This window comes from Pungitius pungitius, chromosome 5, assembly GCF_949316345.1.
Source record: "Pungitius pungitius chromosome 5, fPunPun2.1, whole genome shotgun sequence".
NCBI lineage: Eukaryota > Metazoa > Chordata > Actinopteri > Perciformes > Gasterosteidae > Pungitius > Pungitius pungitius.
The window spans coordinates 22,381,047-22,400,520 of record NC_084904.1 but is presented as its reverse complement, the minus strand read 5'-3'; the positions used below and the strand labels follow the sequence as shown (position 1 = coordinate 22,400,520).

The window sequence follows — 19,474 nt, the reverse complement described above, 5'->3', positions numbered from 1 at the left end:
TGACAGGCGAGTCCAGGCTACGTTATCAGAATCAGACTAACTTTTCTTCTGACACCAGTTGTAACGTTCTGTGCCAACAAAGAGCCAGTTTATCATTACCCGGGTTTATTGTTTTTTACACACCAGTAAGAAGTACAACTCCCCGAAATTCCCACTTCCTGTGTTCCCCAAAAACTACACCATTACCCCGGAAGAGGCGGTACCCCAACCCTGGCCCAAGTAACAGAGTAATCAGAACCATATACATATTATATATAGGAACTTTAGACACGCTACAGTATTGTCTGTATCCGCAGAGTGCAGCTTGTTATTGTATCATTTTGCACTAAAACTAACGATGTTTTAAATAAAGGACGATAAGAGACCGTCATTCAGACTCTAAACCAGCAGCAGAACTTCAGCTTACAAGAATTGTAAAAATAATAAATAAAAAATTCCACATATGAATAATTGTATATTTCTCTGTAAGATATTTAATGTCTGGTCAGCTGCAGCTGCTTGAAATGTTTCTATTCATTTCATTGTTTGGAAATGTAAATCTAACTGTTGCCTCCATGATCACTGTATCATAGATAATAAATACTATGACGTTAATCACTAATAATCATGTCATCTCACGGTATGTAGCCTCATTGATCACTATATTATATACATACAATACTATGAGGTTAATCAATATTAATGTAGAGACACAGAAGAGGTTCAGGTACAGGATTTTAATTAATAGTGATGTTTGTGCATTTACCTGTACAAGGACACCACACTGATGATCAGCCTCTTGATGTTTGAGTAACAAGGAGACGAACGGTAGGTGTGTGTGGAATGTGTTACTATCCATTAAAATATTTATTGTTTATTTTTTTTCACTGTATCCAATCTCCTCCTCCTAAAATGATAAAGCTAATGCAGTGTGATGAAATACAAAATCTCTGAACTAAATGTTTACCTCAGTAATGTTTTGTGTATCTACCATCCAATATGAATAAATATTAGATCTACACCTGTCAGTGTAATCCAGCAAAGTTCAGCAGCACCACAAACTACAGCTGCTTCATCTGCTTTAAAAAGATGTTGGACTGTATGTATAACAACTCTGATGTGATCCATTGAGATATTTTGTTTAGTTATTTTATGACTGATTATGTATATCTGGTGGTCAATATTATCTATACCATTTCTAATTTTAAATGAAAATGAAACAAAAGCTTGTTAATAGTAAAATACTTAAGTCAAAAACTATATTAAAACGTATTAGCAAGACCAGCTGACGTGGTGACATCATCAAGTCAGCTGTTGTTCCAATTGCGGAATTGACCGCTATCCGTCCTCCAGAACCCGTGAGTCAGGACTCCCGACTGGTTCTTTCATTCACCACCTGCATTGATGCATTTGGCTGACTTGTGCTCAAATACCTTTAAAACTTTTTGATCCATGATACTGATGCAAGTTTTAAATTAAAATAATTTATTTATGAACAGGAGAACACGGGACAACTGTACCCTCAGAAACCAATCAAATAAGCTAAGCCTAATGAAAAAAAGTCAACTATAAAAAAAATAAAAGTCAAACTAGAATCTTAAAATTAAGATTGGACGGGTCCTCGCTACTCCTTGCACGTTGGGGCACTGGCCAGATGGTCAGATGGTTAGAAATGCGGTCGAGGACGCCTGCGGCGTTCGCAGGTCAGTGGTGTTATTTCATGTTTCCACCAGGCTTGGATTATAATATGGATGTATAGAGGGTAAGAATGTCATGAGAATTGAGAAATATGGAGCAGTTTAGATGAAGTATGTCTCGAGTTGAAACCACTGTTCCATTTGTTCTCTTTTCTTCTTTGCCACGATAATTCCATTTCAGGTAGAGAGTACACATCCCCAGGGTGTGACATTCTGATGTACCAGTCCAAAATAAAAGCCTCTCAAAATTATAGATTTTTTTTTAGTTTTAGTTTTTCTTGTGTTTGAGTGTGTGTGCGTCTGTTTTAAAAAAACAAAAATGAATTATAAATAAATTGGGAAAATGAAAGAAAACAGCTGCTGCTGGAAAAACTGAGACTGAACCAAACAGGAAATGAGCTGCATAACCAAAGCTAGGAGCTAAAAGAGGCTAACCAGCTGTGTAGAGCTGCAGAGATGGAGACTATTCTCTGTGGGTTCCTCTCCACCACACGACTCTTCACCATCACACAGTCAGCTGATCCGTGGTCAATGTAGAAGTATTGATTGATTGTATTTTGGTCCTGATAAGCAACCTGATAAGCAACCTGAAATCAGGTTCACTCAGGTTGTGTCACAGATCTCTTTCTGTCTGATTGACATCTCTCAGTGGATGTCCACCTGAAGATCAACCCCGACGAGACTGAACTACTTTTCTTCCCTGGAAAAGACCGTTAGACTGTTAACTTTGGCAACTCTGTGTTAACGTCCACTCTGACTGATAGGAACCTCTGTGTGACACTTGACTCCAACTCTCCCTGAGGGCCAACATCACAGCGACAACACGATCCTGTAGGTCCACGCTCTACAACATCAGGAGAATGCGAACCCTTCTCACTCAGAAGCGGGCTCAGGTACTGATTCAGGCTCATGTCATCACTTTGACTATTGTAACTCTCTCCTGGCAGGTCTCCCTGCTCCATTCCACCTCTGCAGCTCATCCAGAATGCAGCAGCTGCGCTTTAACCTTCTTAAATTCTCCCACACTACTCCACTCCTACTCTCTTAACTGGTTACCAGTGGCTGCCCGCATCCAGTTCAAATCATTGGTTCTCATGTACCATGCTGTGAATGGATGGGGTCCAGTCTCCATCCAGGACATGGTCAAACCCTCCATCCCAACCCGCACACTCCACTCTGCATCAAGCTGCTTGTTCCTCTCTCTGAGAGAAAAGCACTCGACTAGATCACGACTCTTTGCTGTCCTGCCCCTAAATGGTGGAAGGAGCTCTCTGATGACATCAGGACCACAGAGAGCCTTTACATCTTCAAACTAAAGATTCACCTCTTCAGACTGAAACCTCCACTAAAACACTAACAAACTGTAGACCTTAAATTGTACTTATAATGGCTCTTATCTACAACAAGTTGTAAAATAGCTTATTTGATAAAAGTTTGTATCTCTATGGTTGAAATGCACTTATTGTGAGTCGCTTTGGATAAAAGCCTCAGCTAAATGACATGTAATGTAATGTAAAAATCAAACCAGCACCACAAACCCTCTGATGGAGGTCGGGGAGAAGGTTGGAGGAACAAAGGGTCTGACTGTGACACTGCTGTTCACTTCTTGTCTCCTAGCAACAGTCACCACTGGTTTCTATCCCCTGTGGTCTGAAGGTGAAGATGTTACAGCTCAGTTGGGTCTGCAGCCACAGAGCACTGCCTGAGTCCCCCTAGAACTTTAATCCTAAACAAACCTCTTTGGGCTCTGACACATCAGGTGCACAATCAGCTGTTGGTTCTTCACTGAGCGTCTGTGGCCGACTGTCATCTGTAGTTTCAACAAGTCCACTCTTATCATCCAGGGAACTGTCTCTCAGTGCAAAGCACCAAAACCAAGTGATGCTGAACTCCTTTAAAACACCAGACATTCCTGCTGTGATGATCCATCAAGATGCTCTGAACAGATCGTTTCTTTAATAATAATGTCTGGACTAAAGGACAACACACTGACAAAGATGAACAGCATCTAAACATCCAAGTGTTGTTTGATAAGAGCCCACAAACCTGCAGCGTGACGATGTTGACTCACATCCACCCACCATGATGTCATCAACATGTCAGGATTCACCACTGTCCTCTCTTATAATGTGGAAACAAGACTCCAGAGAAACAAGCCTTTCATCTTCTTCCTCCCTGTTTAGGTTCATCCTGGCTACTGTTCCTCACTACTTCTGTCTGTATTGATGTTCTGATGTAGGACACAAACAGTTTGATGAGTCTCTGGTAGTTTGAGGTCAGCTTGGTGTCTCAGGGTCACATTAACCAGGCTGACAGTGGGACAGAAAAAAGGTTTCCAGCTCTCCCTCCTCTACCAGACTGATGGTCTGTGGCTGCAGCCTCTTCATACCTGAGAGTCTCCAGTGCCCAGTGTGGATCCTCTAGTCCAGCAGAAAGCAGCTTCAGTCCTGATTCTCCTGGATGGTTGTTACTCAGGTCCAGATCTCTCAGGTGGGAGGGGTTGGAGATCAGAGCTGAGGCCACAGAAGCAAAGCCTTCCTCTGTGATCAGACAGCCTGACAGCCTGCAGACACACAACAACACACGTGTCACATGATGTGAGGGAGTTGTGAAGGATGGAAGGTCACTGCAGTATTGAGATAATGTCAAATCATGGGTCACATTAAAATTCTAATTTACTGACTGCTTCCAGTCACAACCAAACACTAATGTACATCAACAATCTGCGAGAAATATTAGAGATTAGATAATATTATTCACACATTATAATAAAAATAAACTCTAGGTTTATGAAAATAAAACTCAGGTTTATGAAAATATTTTGAAAAAACATATTTAATGTAAATCATGCAAGCAGAAAGAATATTATGAAAGTCAGAAATGTACCATTAACGTAAATAAAGGAAACAAGTGGGCATTAACTAAATCTGACCTGAGAGTCTCCAGGTCACAGTGTGGACTCTTCAGTACAGCAGACAGCAGCTTCACTCCTGAATCCTGCAGGTCGTTGTTACTCAGATCCAGATCTCTTAGACTAAAGGACTGGGAGCTGAGGACTGAGGACAGAGCTTCACAGCTTCTCTCTGAGAGGTTACAGCCACTGAGTCTGAAGAGACAACAATCAACAAGAAGAAAAATAACATTACAGTTAAAATGAAATCCTCCTTAATGATAAGTTTTAACTGAGATAAAACTAGTAAGAGCAGAAAGTGTGTTTAGTTACAGTGTTTACAATTTCTGTTCTACTTTAAACAAGAGGAAAACATCAGTTAAATGTGGTCTACTGTTTACAGGACGTACTGTAGTATCACAATCAGGATGAGGCAGAGATATTTAATGTTGTTTATTAGTTAAATATAAAGTTTATCTTTCTATAGGACAGATAGAGAATAGAGAAGCCTAAGAGGGATGAAAGAAAGTGTAAAAGAGAAATTAATCTTCATCTTCTGAATTCATCTTTTTAACCTTTTTTAACCTTAATGTTGTTTATTAGTTAAAATTAAATTTAGGATTCTCTATCCTCTAACTTGTTTTAAAGAAAGATAAACACAGAGAAAAAGGGGAATGAAAGTGAGAAATTCTTTTTGATCTTCTGATGTCTTTTTTTCACTTTCTGAATTAGAAATGAACAACCATCAACTTCTTAGCAGATTGTAACTGTAGAGACACACGTTAAAGTCTTCAGTCTCCTTCTCACCTCCGCTTTTCATTAATTATTGATATCAAACATAGCATTGCAGAGTTTAAACAAGAGGAACAACAGGATGAACCTGTGATGCTTTATCGTGACAAACATTGTGTTTCAGACGGTCTATTTTTTTATCTAATGTATAACAGGTTTGTCTGGTCCACAGAGTTCTCACGATATCATGGAAACAAAAACATGAATCCACAGAAATGGCTTTTAATCCTGAGTTTTATCTCTGACGTTAGTTCTTCTGGGTCCATAGTTCTATTTTTTTTTTTCAAATTTGAAATCTTGAAGAACAAATTCATAGATTGAGAAAGGGAGATCCTTTTTACACTGCATGGAACTGGTGGAACGAGTTTAGAGACACATTTAAATCACTGAAGACAAACTAACGTTAATCTGACCTGAGAGTCTCCAGGTCACAGTGTGGACTCTTCAGTCCAGCAGACAGCAGCTTCACTCCTGAATCCTGCAGGTCGTTGTTACTCAGATCCAGATCTCTCAGACTAGAGGACTGGGAGCTGAGGACTGAGGACAGAGCTTCACAGCTTCTCTCTGAGAGGTTACAGCCACTGAGTCTGAAGAGACAACAATCAACAAGAAGAAAAATATTATTACAGTCAAAATGAAATCCTTCATAATGATGAGTTTTAACTGAGATAAAACTAGTAAGAGCAGAAAGTGTGTTCAGTTACAGTGTCTACAATTTCTGTTTTATTTTAAACAAGAGGAAAAAATCAGTTAAATGTGGTCTACTGTTTACAGGACGTACTGTAGTATCACAATCAGGATGAGGCAGGGATTGTTAACGTTGTTTATTAGTTAAATACAAGGTTAGGCTTTTCTATTCTATATCTGTCTTATAGAAAGACAAAGAGGGATGAAACAAAGTGTAAAAAAGAAATTAATCTTCATCTTCTGAATTCATGTTTTTAACATTCTTAATTAGAAACAACCATCGAACTCTCAGCAGAATGTGACTGTAGAGACACACATTAGTCAGTCTGAAGAGACAACAATGAAGAAGAAAGGAATCATTTATGATATAATGGAATCCTGTTTGATAAGTTCAAAATAATAAAAACAGTAAGTGCAAAGAACATTTGTTCTGTGGAAGTGTTTTAACAGTCATTTCTGTTCTTGTTTAAAGAGGAAATCATCAGTTATTGTGCTTTACTGTTTATAAGAAGTACTGTAGTATCACTATCAGGATGAGGCAGGGATATTTAATGCTGCTTATTAGTTAAATATAAAGTTAGGATTCTCTATCCTCCAACTGGTTTTAAAGAAAGATAAAGAGAGACCAAGGGGAGTGAAAGTGAGAAATTCTTCTTGATCTTCTGATTTCTGTTTTTTACTTTCTGAATTGAAATGAACAACCATCAACTTCTCAGCAGATCGTCACTGTAGAGACACACGTTAAAGTCTTCAGTCTCCTTCCCACCTCCGCTTTTCTCCTTTTCATTAATTATTGGTATCAAACATAGCAGAGCTTAAATAAAAGGAACAGGATGAACATGTGATGCTTTATCGTGAAAAACATTGTGTTTCATTTGTGTCTATTTTTTTATCTAATGTGTAAAAGGTTTGTCTGGTCCACAGAGTTCTCACGATATCATGGAAACAAAGACATGAATCCACAGAAATGGCTTTTAATCCTGAGTTTCATCTCTGATAGTTCTGGTTAATTTCTGAATATTTTTTTTATTTCAAATTTGAATTCTTGAAGAACAAATTCATAGCTTGAGAAAGGGAGATCATTTTAAAACTTCATGGAACTGGTGGAACGAGTTTAGAGAAACATTTAAATCACTGAAGACAAACGTTAATCTGACCTGAGAGTCTCCAGGTCACAGTGTGGACTCTTCAGTCCAACAGACAGCAGCTTCACTCCTGAATCCTGCAGGTCGTTGTTACTCAGATCCAGATCTCTCAGACTAGAGGACTGGGAGCTGAGAACTGAGGACAGAGCTTCACAGCTTTCATCTGAGAGGTTACAACCATCAAGTCTGAAGAGACAACCATGAAGAAAATACGAACAATAATTTCAAACAATTGTACCATATTTAAGTTCTGATGTATGATTCAAACTCTCTGTACTTACAGAGCTTTGTTGGAGGCTTTGACCACTGGCAGCAGCCTCAGAAGAGCCTCCTCTGAAGCAGAGTATTTCTTCAGGTCAAACACCTCCAGATCTTCTTGTGATGACAGTAAGATGAAGACCAGAGCTGACCACTGTGCAGGAGACAGTTTCTCTGTGGAGAGACGTCCTAAGCTAAGGGATTGTTGGATCTCCTCCACCAGAGAACCATCATTCAGTTCATTCAGACAGTGGAACAGATTGATGCTTTTCTCTGGAGACACATCCTCACTGATCTTCTCCTTGATGTACTGGACTGTTTTCTTATTGGTATGTGAGTGACTTCCTGTCTGTGTCAGCAGACCTCGTAGGAGAGTCTGATTGGTCTCCAGTGAAAGACCCAGGAGGAAGCGGAGGAACAAGTCCAGGTGTCCATTAGGACTCTGTAAGGCCTGGTCCACAGAACTCTGGTAGAGATCCATTGGTTCAGGTTTGTAGATCAAGTATTTAAACCACTGGAAGATGTTTGTTGTTTGTTCTTCTGACATCAGATTGGCACCAGAGCTGATGAAGGTCAGATGGACATGAAGAGCAGCCAGAAACTCCTGAACACTCAGATGGACGAAGCAGAACACCTTGTCCTGGTACAGTCCGCTCTCCTCTCTGAAGATCTGAGTGAACACTCCTGAGTACACTGAGGCTGCTTTGATATCGATGCCACACTCTGTCAGGTCGGATTCATAGAAGATCAGGTGGTCTTTCTGCAGCTGATCAAAGGCCAGTTTTCCCAGAGACTCAATCATCTTCCTGCTCTCTGGACTCCAGTGTGGATCCGTCTCAGCTCCTCCATCGTACTTGACCTTCTTCACTTTGGACTGAACCACCAGGAAGGGAATGTACAACTCAGTCAGGGTCTTGGGCAGCTCTCCCCCATCTCTGGTCTTCAGCACCTCCTCCAGAACTGTACCAGTGATCCAGCAGAAGACGGGGATGTGGCACATGATGTGGAGGCTTCGTGAGGTCTTGATGTGAGAGATGATCCTGCTGGCCCGCTTCTTATTTCTGAACCTCTTCCTGAAGTACTCCTCCTTCTGGGGGTCAGTGAACCCTCTGACCTCTGTCACCATGCCAACACACTCAGGAGGGATCTGATTGGCTGCTGCAGGTCGTGTGGTTATCCAGAGGCGAGCAGAGGGAAGAAGATTCCCCCTGATGAGGTTTGTGAGGAGCACATCCACTGAGGAGGTCTCTGTGACATCAGTCAGGATCTCATTGTTGTGGAAGTCCAGAGGAAGTCGACACTCATCCAGACCGTCAAAGATGAACACAACCTGGAACTCCTCAAACCTGCAGATTCCTGCTGCTCTGGTTTCACTGAAGAAGTGATGAACAAGTCCCACCAAGCTGAACTTCTTCTCTCTCAGCACATTCAGCTCTCTGAAGGTGAATGGAAATGTGAACTGTATGTCCTGGTGGTCTTTGTCTTCAGCCCAGTCCAGAGTGAACTTCTGTGTTAAGACTGTTTTCCCAATGCCAGCCACTCCCTTAGTCATCACTGTTCTGATTGGTTCCTCTCCTCCAGCTGAGGCTTTGAAGAGGTCTTCTTGTCTGATGGTGGTTTCTGGTCTGGCTGGTTTCCTGGATGCTGTTTCAATCTGTCTGACCTCATGTTCTTGATTGACCTCTGCAGTCCCTCCCTCTGTAATGTAGAGCTCTGTGTAGATCTCATTCAGAAGGGTTGGGTTTCCTGCTTTAGCGATGCCCTCAAACACACACTGGAACTTCTTCTTCAGGTTGGATTTGAGTTCACGCTGACAAACTGTAGCAAGAAGTCCTGAATGAAGACAACAAAGAAGATCAATGAGTGAAAGAAAAGATCTCAACATGTGGTTTCCTCAGAGAATGACCATGAATATATTCTGTCCATCTCTTGAGACATTAGTGAAGGTCTCATTCATCAGCATGGTAAGTCTTTAGAGAAATCCTCTTACTGCTCTGCAGACGCTCAGCCAGCTCCTCCTGCTTCATTCTCCTCAGGAAGTGAACTGAGATCTTCACAAATGCCTCTCTGCTCCTCCTCTGCTCTTTATCCAGCACCTCCTCTTTCTCTGAGCATTGTGGGTAATCTGAACTCACAACCTTTTGGATCTTCTTTAGCTCGTTCTTAACGAAAGTGAGGATGTTCTCCTCCAGCAGCTGGAACAGAACATTCTATGAATGACACAAACTGAATCCATGGAAGCCAACATCAGGTCCATGTTGGACAGACGGACAATCCACTGGTCTACAAAGTGCAGCATGGAGATGATGGTGAACTGAGAGATATTAAAGTAGTTGTTCATGTACACACCATGAAGATGGAGTCCAGGTGTGTTTGATGCTGCTGGGCAGACTGACCTGTGCGAACTTCTGAGCTCTCCTGGTCCTCTCTGTGGAGGAACATGAACCATCACATGTTGTTTGTAGCATCAACACCAAGACAACATTAGTTAAAGATATTGGCTTCTGTCATTGTAGCGCCTACTACGTCACCGGGCAGCGGGGGTAACACAGGTGGGACGATCACTTACCTGATTGACTCACGGGCTATAAGGGGAAGCGAGCATTCGTTGGCAGGTGGTCTCGTCAGGAGAGATGCGCCACCGGTAAGCTGCTGTTGTTGTTTGCATTTGAGCTGTTTTATGTGTGTTTGCCTGTTACGCTGCTCTGGTTTGTTAATCGCTGTCGGCTCGAAAGCGATTAATTGGAGCAGTTTCACAGTCACATTCGCTACTTCCTGGTTGCGGTGCTGGATGGGAAATGTAGGCCATGGATTGCTATGCCCAGTGCTGCTATCAAAAACTACACGCTCGGTACTCCCGTTGACTGATGTACACCTTTGTGGTCGGGGACTATGGTGTTACATGCCTCGGCCTGCTTTTGGGAGGGGGTGTGTGTATGTTTTGATTTGTGTTCCCACAGGTGTTCTTACACACCCACCAGGCAATAATCCCCATTGCCAGCTCCCACCTGCAGCCACTAATGACCCTCACCCGCAGCCAATCAACTGCAGGATTCCGTCGCTTCAAAAGGAGGTCGGGAGGGAGAGACAAGGGCAGAACTGTTAGAGAGAGAGAGCGCGGAAGGACTGTCGTTAAAAAAAAAAAAAATAACTTTTGGGAATGAACTAGTGTGTTCAGCAGAGCTGTGTTCAAGGGACATTTGTTTTGTGTACGTAGGTGTTTGGTCTTTTGAACTGGTGAAGGTTAAGTTATTTTTGTTATTCTGTCTGTGGTTATCCCGTCGTTTGTACTATTCAGTTTTTTGTTTCTTCAGTTGTCCCAGGGAAAAGGGGACCGCACAATGGGAGTGTGTAGGTAAGAGACCCTGGGGTTTACATACTACCCGTAGATAAACCTCTGTCTATACACACTAGGTAAGATCTGGGCGAACCACCCCTTGTATTTTTCAGAGAGTTTAGCAGGTTGTGTTTAGACTAGATAGATTAGGGGTCTTTTTCATTGGTTAATTTCTTTGCTTTGGTTCTGCTCAGCCCCCTTTCCCCCACTACCGTATTATAGGTCAAATAAACCTGGTTTGAACGGTGTGGTGTTTTGTTTGTCCTGCTGGTGCGCCCACTGTTTTATTTCACCTCACCCTCCCTGTGGCCAGCTCACGTCTGACGGCGGGTTACGGTATCCTCGCTTTAGAGGAGGGTGTTACATATGGGTTTAATGTGTAAATTTGATTGATGTGTTTTCTATGATTAAATGTTTTGTGAGTCATTCAGTTAACACTTAACATATAGTTTCTGGTATTATAAATATTCTAAGAATCCATGGTATATTTTGTATTTTGAATAGAGCCGGGACTTGATTAAAAATATTAATCTAATTAAATAGAGGCTTTGTAATTAATTGATCGAAATTAATCTCATTTTAATTGCATAAATATTTGACCTGAGAACAGTGAGAAGTAATTTTTTTCACATGGGTTTTTATTTTTGTTCAACCAATTCCAGTGTAGCAATAGCATATTTAGAAATATAGTACTTTCAGAAATTCAGGTAGCCTATAGGTAAGTAGACCTTCTGTAAACTATGTTTTTTTAAGTAGACCAATACTTTCAAGTACATTCAGAACATTGGTTATTTTTTCAGACGTGGTCTTAGTTATCCTGGTCCTTAAAGCAGTCATCTGGTGCAGTGTGGGTTGGGTGTGGGTCCTTGTACGTCCACGCTAGCTGCTAATAGTTTAGCGTTGAGGTGATACTTGAGGCTCGATGTGAATTCCTTGTTGCACAGCTTGCACACAACCACGCTCTTATCGACGCTTCCATCCGTGTGTTTATTATAATAAGATTTCCCATTCACGGGGCCACCCGACACGGTCTCGTCAGCTTCTTCATGTTCACTGTGGTTTGTTGTTGTCAGAAGTCATGAACGCTAGTTGGTGCTCCAGTATAATCGGTCCCCCCGAAACTCATCCAGTGAGAAACGTTCCGCGGTGCAAAAAATAAGTGTAAAAATGCGTAAAAAATGTTATTTTTTTGTGTAATTAATTAATCTTAATTCACATTGTAATTCATTAATCGTAATTAAGGCGCTAAAGTCCCGGCCCTAATTTTGAAATAATATTGTTTACACTGTAACCCTTTTTATTTATACAGGTTTATAACCTGTTATTGTGGACAAATTCAGCTGTTTGTGGAAAATCAATCGGCTTAAATAAAAAAACACAACAAGTTAAAACAACGTGTCCTCTCCTGATGCCCCGTTCGGTGGGGAGATCCTTAAAGAAACGAACAGTCATCATTGATCACCATGAAAACCTGATGCTGAAGACTGTCGTGCAATTCATTACTGAGAATCAACAGTTCATCTGTTTAAGAACTTATTGTTGGTCACAAGAACGATGTCCATCTTTGAAGTAATTAAGCCAATCATTAGACCACACGTGTCAAACTCACTCACGCCACGTCATTTTATGAGTGCTTAATTAACATATTTGAAACTCGCGGCCCGCTGGGGCGTCCGGCTGCCTGTCCAGTGCGGCCCGCCCCCGAAGTGTTCTCCCTCACTGGACACTACTGAACGGCCCTGGAGCAAGAAACCCAGAACCTCCACCAGAGAGTCTGGTAGAAACACCTCATCATCAGCCTGAGACCCTCACCTTGCATCAACAGAGGGACAGACATCTTTGAAGACTATGGGATGATGCATAGACCGGTTACTCTTCATGGACACACAGCTGGGTTCAGGTCCACATCCAGCTTCAGGTTCTGGTCTCTGATGGATCCTGGTCACACATGTAGAACCAGAGTCAGTGAGTCAAAGACGTTGGGACATAGAGAAGCGTGGAGGACAGTGTGAGATGGTCCTCTCACCTCTGATCTTTGGTCTGTCTGTCATGTTCCCCACACAGAGGGGCTTCAGAGGGAGGGACTCCCTCCTCTGGGTCCTCATCCTGATTCATAGCAGAGTCCACACCTTCACACCTTCACAACAACCTGCTGGGAGAGCTCACACATTATTTATCTTCATCAGGACAAACACACAGAGCTCATTCACCTCAACACTGAAACCCTCATTGGACACTTCCTGTGTTGTTGTCGTCTATCTGTTAAGACTTTTTTTTAAACACTGTTACCATGTCAGCATCCTGTAATGAGGGGTGGATCGCTAAAGGACTGTAACTGTAGTTTGGACATGTGTGACCACAGTGCAGAGGCAGATGTGGTTCCAATCTCCTTGATGTGAGGTGTAGTTAACGGACCTTCAGACTCCTCCACAACGGGCGGTCAGCTGATCTCATCCCGCAGAGAGCAGCCTGTTAAAACTAACAATGTTTTAATTAAAGGCCATGAGGAGACCGTCATCGAGACTCTAAACTGGCACCATGTCAGCTTCAAAGAATCTAAATTGTAAAAATAATAAATATTTTACACATGTGAATTATTGTACATTTCTTTCTGTATGATATTTAATGTCTGGTCAGCTGCTTGCATATGCTTGATGTGTGTATTTATTTAAATGAATGAATTTGAAAATGTAAATATAACTAAAACCATTAATCCCTGCATCATAGATATTAAATACTATGTCAATCACTAAGGATGTCACCTATCCAACTGTAGCCTCCATGATCACTGTATCATAGATATTAAATACTATGAGGTTAATCACTATTAATGTAGAGACACAGAAGAGGTTCAGGTACATCACCAATTTAATTAATAGTGATGTTTGTGCATTTAACTGTACGATTACACCACACTGATTATCAGCCTCTTGATGTTTGAGTAACAAGACAAACGGTAGGTGTGTGTGGAATGTGTTACTATCCAGTAAAATATTTACTGTTTAGTTGTTGTTACAGTACCCAACGTCCTCCTTTATGAAACATTATATGAATATGAATAGAAATGAGATCTACACGTGTCAGTGTAATCCAGTAGTTCAGCAGCACCACAAACTACAGCTGCTCCTCTTCATCTGCTTTGCAAAGATGTTCGACTGTATAACAACTCTGATCCAATCCATTGATAATTTATGACTAATTATATACATATGATGTCAAATTCTAAATGAAAAGGAAACAAAAGCTTGATAATAGTAAAATACTTAACAGTCAAGAATTATATTATAACGTATTAGCAAGACCACCTGACGTGGTGACGTCATCAAGTCAGCTGCTGTTCCAATTGCGTAAATGAGAGTGCTCCAGAACCCGTGAGTCCGTCTCCCGAGTCTAATCTCGCGAGAACGCAGGTCCGTTATCGCCGTCTCAGGTATTGACATAAATAAGTATTAAGAAAGGGCCACTAAGCGCACACGTCTTCTATCAGCTGACACTTATCGTTGCAGACATTCTGCTGACACTGACTTCTTGTAATTTCAGTGTTTCCAACATGGACGAACATTTTCACTTCCGCGTGCGCACTTCAAGCTGCAAACCTCTGGAAACACTGACATCGACTGTTGATTTAAATCCAAATCGGTCATTTTTAATTTCTTTGGGATTTGAACAAGGAAAACAACCATTTTCGGTTTGGGTTTGAAACTAAAACAAACAAACAAACGGTGTTTTTCCGTGTTTTATTTATTTCGTTCTATCGTTTAGACGGTAAAATGGACTTTGAAAAGGTTCACGGACCGTTAACACAAACTAAAGAACACGCTGTGTATAACGGGACGTACTCACAGGTCTCTGAACACTTCAAGATGTCACTGCGAAGCTCTGACTTCTTCTTCTTCTTCTTCTTCTTCTTCTTCTAATTCTTCTGAATGGCGGGTCGTCAGCTGCATTCCGCACCTTACCGACCCACGGGCCCTTTCTCAATATGGGTTCATGTGTGGACTTTTGTTCTCGTGGACGCGTGAAAAGTTGCATCAGTCGCAGCCCGAGTACTGTTCCAATTCTAAAGTCCGTCATAATACCCGGATGTGACTCGCCCCGCCCATTTTACCGGGCATGCATCGGAGCTCGTCTGTTCTTGTCAGAGCCAAATATCCCAGAATGCATTTCACCTCAGGAATCAGGGAACGTTTATTGCCATAATATGTTGTACATACATGGAAATTGTCTTGGCGGTAGGTGCATGACAGAGACAGTACAATAATGACGACATAGTGCAAATAAGATAAAAATAAAATAAAAGTATAATAATATAAGCTATGGGTTAGTACGCTAAAAACTAAAGCTATGGGTTAGTAAGTTAGAGGAGATAATATAAAATTAGGAATAAAAATAAAGATAAAGTGCACCAGCTAAACAAAGTGACGAGTGACACATGAAAGTGACAAAGTGAATGAATGAACATGGGAGTCAGAGTCAGTCAGGGGGGGCCCAGGCTCTGTTGATGAGCCCGACTGCCGAAGGGAAGAAACTGTTGGTGTGGCGGGAGGTCTTAGTCCTGGTGGACCTCAGCCTCCTGCCGGATGGAAGGGGCACAAACAGTTCATGTCCAGGGTGAGAGGGGTCGGCTACAATCTTTCTGGCCCGCTTCAAAGTCCTGGCAACAGGCAACAACGACACAGGAAAATAAACACAACTTTATGTCGAAGTTTATAAATACTATATTTAAGTAACATGTCATTTTATGACTGAAATTAGTTGTTATAGCAACTTTTCTGTAACAATGTGCTCCGTGGATGGAGATGTGAGGTGTAGTTCACGGACCGTCAGACCCTCCAGCACCGGGCGGTCAGCTCATCTCAGCCCGCAGAGTGCAGCTTGTTATTGTGCATCATTGTGCATTAAAACAATTAAAAACGATGATTTAATTAAAGGACACGAGGAAACTCATCGAGACTCTAAACCGGCAGAACTTCAGCTTCAAAGAAGCTCTGAAGCTCAATAATAATAAATAAAAAAATTCCACATATGAATTATTGAATAGTTCTCTGTAAGATATTTGATGTGTGGTCAGCAGCTTGCTGTACAAGGACCACTATACTGATTATCAGCTTCTTGGTTTAAATATATATATATATATATATATATATATATATGGTGCTCAATATCATACATACCATTTCAATTGTTAATAGTAAAATACGTCAAGTCAAAAACTATTCAAACGTATTAGCATGACCAGCTGATGTGGTGACGTCATCAAGTCAGCTGCTGTTCCAGTTGTGGAAATGTCCGTTCCCTCTCAGGGAACTCAAGCTGCGTGGAAACGCTGTGGGAACGCCTCTGCGTGACTGTGTCATGAAGCATGTGTGAAATCCAACCAATGGCGAGCTGGTACGTCATAGGCGGGCGACGCCAGGACCAGGAAGCTATAAAGGGACCCGAAGGGCAGGACCATTCATCTCTGTGCCTTCATCTAGTCCGTTTTGTGCAGTGTGCTCCCTCTTGCACCCGTTTCATTACGGGCAGGGACTCGCACACTTTGTGCTCAGCTACGGCTCTTTATTCGTCATTAGCTGAGGCTAAACGGCATGGCTATGTGAGCATGCCGGTCGCGGAGGGGGCCCTGGCGGGCCACTATACCCCACGGCCGTGTCGTTTAGGACACCGGTGTTGCCCACCAAGCCCCTGAGGACTACCTCGTCGCTAAGTGGGCAAAGCTTATTCGGCACCCTGAAGTCAGCGTGGGGCCGCGAGAGCGGCGGCCGGAACGCCTTCCGGCGTCTCTGGGAAGGCCGGTGGCGTACGCCAGGAAGGCACCTGGGGATCCCTGGTAAATGTTGGGCTCCCCAGAACTCCGCTGAGTCCTTCTTTGGTCGCGTCATTCTGTCACTGTCTGGGGGGTGCAGGTCGAAGGCAGGCAGGGAGGACGCAAACGCAGAGTTATCAACAAACAAAGTGCTCTTTAATAGTTCTCAAACAAAACCAACATGCACCGACCTGAACAGGTAATAGGTAACAATGACGCAACATGAGACAAGAGACTGACAGTGCTTAATACACAAGGGAGGTGCAGGTGATTGAACACAGGTGGAAACGATCATTGACACAGCAGACAATCACAGGGGAAGACAGGACAAGGCAGGAAGTGAAGTTACCCAGGAACACAAGAGACATGAAACTACAAAATAAAACAGGAATCAGACCCAAACCGTGACAGCACATTCCCGTGTATTTAAGCCATGTGTGCGTCTTATCCTGTGTCTTGGTATGTCGATGAGGTCCTGTTCCGTGTTTAGTCCCTAGGCATTTTGGGTTTTTGATCATTAAATTACTATATTTAAATATCTTTATTATTTGTGAGTCTGCGTTTGGGTCCCGCTTCCACCACTCCGTCGTGACAAAAACAGCCAGTAAGCACCCATTACAAGAGAAACCAGTCCTAATGCAGATGATCTGTGAGCAGCCTTCTAGAATAAATACTATTGTTGGGCTTATTTGGTTCCCTCTTTCAATCCCAGATCCCAGAGCAGCACCATTAAAACTGTCCTGCACACGTCATGAAACACTCATCAGGATTCTGTTAATTTGATCTCATTAAGTTCACTTTCTAACCAAATGAATTACTTTCATCTTCTGAGAGGAGCTGTTTTCAACCAGCCAATGAGGAGGGAGGGAGGAAAGTGTGTTGGCTGGTTTCAGCAAAGGATCCTGGGTAATGGGTTTTAAAGTAAAGGATCATGTGTCTGCTGAAGTTCAGTTGGAATCCCCATCCCCCAATGCATGCTGGGACAGGCTACAGCCTCCAGCCACTCTAAACAGTACAGGTGATGGATGGAATCTCTTCTCGAGTCTCAACATGAATCCCAATCTGATCAAAACGCCTCCAAAACTACAAAGAAGGCGTAAACCTTTACTGACTCTGTTTTTAACATTGGGAACGAAATGAAGCTCATTTTCATTTTTAAAAGGAGGACGCCACCGTCAGCAGGCCTGTTGTCGAGGCAATGACCTGCAGTCTTTCCTTTTTTTTTACATTTGTTGTCAGCTGCTTTAAAATGTTTCTCTTTATCTCATTGTTTGACATCAAGAGTTCACCTACATCAGGGGTGTCGAACTCATTTCAGGTTTGGCCAGCTGCTGCCCAGTTCGACCGAACACGGGCCACTGGCGATTCGGTTCTGCTGACGGGGGGGAGAGGGGGGGGTAATGCCCGCTGTTGATACGGCCAACAGTTCGCTGTCGACCACATAAAATGACGTAGCGGACCACATCTGGCCCGCGGGCCTTGAGTTTGACACGTGACCAATAATGACTGTATCATAGATATTAAATACATGGTGTCACCTGTGTATCTGTAGCCTCATCGATCACTGTAATATATGCATAAAATACTATCTGGTCATCACTATTGATGTAATTTATTTAGAGACGTTTGTGCATTTAACTGGACGAGGACATCACACTGATTATTGTCCTCTTGATGTTTGAGTAACAAGACAAACAGTAGGTGTGTATGTGGAATGGAGCCTTAACCATTAACTGACTCACTCAGGAGAGACGATGTAACATGGTGGAATAAGACTGGTGGAGAAACACCAGGACCGGAGCAGGACTCAAGGACCCCGACTCCCCCCAGACTTTGGGCCCCGTGGCCCTGAAGCCTCTCACAGTTCTACTGGGGGCCTCCTGAGGCCCAAAGAGCAGCAGAGTGTCAACACCAGACACCATTTTAAGTTATGAGAACAATATCATTATTTAGTTTCCTTAAATGACGTCACATTGTGGGCAGTCACAGGAGGACAGGTTTAAAATGGAGAAGAGCTTCAGTGTGATGAAACATGGTGATTCTCCCTCTAGAGGCACAAGAGAGCTTCACATCTCTGATGAGCATTTGATCAACAAGTAACTAATGTTGTCGGTCTCTTCAATTCAATTCAATTCATTTTATTTTGTATAGCCCAAAATCGCAAATTACAAATTTGCCTCAGAGGGCTTTACAGTCTGTACACATGCAACATCCTCTGTCCCGAAACCCTCACATCGGCACAGGAAAAACTCCCCAAAATATGAAAAAACCCTTCAATGGGGAAAAAAGGGAAGAAACCTTAGGGAGAACGTCAGAGGAGGGATCCCTCTCCCGGGATGGACAGACTGCAATGGACTCTTCTTCATCTTATTTTAACCAGCGGTGGTCTGAATATTTTCACACTAAAGTAAAACTAAAGCACCTTTTTGAATAATGTACTTTGCTACTATGGCAGGTTGAAATGTCTCATGAGTGTCTTTGACTCTTTGTGCAGTGAAGTCTGCAGATGGACGCTGGTCTGAGGTCTGTTCTGTTCATTAGAAACACTGATGAGAGACAGATGTGTCCTGGCAAAGTACTGTCCATATGTCTCAGTGAGGGGACAAAGGACAGGACACACTGCATTGATTCACAAAGGTTTTATGTACAAAATATTGTTACAGGTTTATTCATCATATGTCACATTAGAATAATGAGACCTACTTTACATCTATGTGATCAATCTCCATGTTTCACAGTACATACAGGAAGAATTCACCCTTCTGGTACTTAGTGCACAATAAATACATGCTGTGGTCCCGTTGTTAGTTGTGAACAGAGGGCACGAGGTCAGTGGTCAGTGCAGCGGAGGCCGTTGTAGAGTCACTCACACCACAGACCAGC

General features: G+C 42.4%; 1 protein-coding gene across 3 annotated transcripts in view; it reads right to left on the bottom strand.

Moving 5' to 3' along the window:
- Window positions 1-19,474, bottom strand: part of LOC119224815 (NACHT, LRR and PYD domains-containing protein 12-like) — a 91,425-nt gene that overhangs the window by 54,313 nt on the left and 17,638 nt on the right. Inside the window, exons 1-10 of one of the 3 annotated variants that reach the window (XM_062562612.1) lie at window positions 14,629-14,876; window positions 12,812-12,937; window positions 12,598-12,723; window positions 9,798-9,876; window positions 9,439-9,643; window positions 7,472-9,281; window positions 7,203-7,376; window positions 5,772-5,945; window positions 4,609-4,782; window positions 4,066-4,239 (exon numbers count right to left, since the gene is read on the bottom strand). In XM_062562612.1, the coding sequence (XP_062418596.1) occupies window positions 4,066-4,239; window positions 4,609-4,782; window positions 5,772-5,945; window positions 7,203-7,376; window positions 7,472-9,281; window positions 9,439-9,643; window positions 9,798-9,876; window positions 12,598-12,723; window positions 12,812-12,900 (3,005 nt within the window). In that variant the 5' untranslated portion in view covers window positions 12,901-12,937; window positions 14,629-14,876. Of the gene's footprint in view, window positions 1-4,065; window positions 4,240-4,608; window positions 4,783-5,771; window positions 5,946-7,202; window positions 7,377-7,471; window positions 9,282-9,438; window positions 9,644-9,797; window positions 9,877-12,597; window positions 12,724-12,811; window positions 12,938-14,628; window positions 14,877-19,474 lie in introns of those variants that run through there. The other 2 variants (XM_062562611.1, XM_062562606.1) reach the window with 2 other exon arrangements.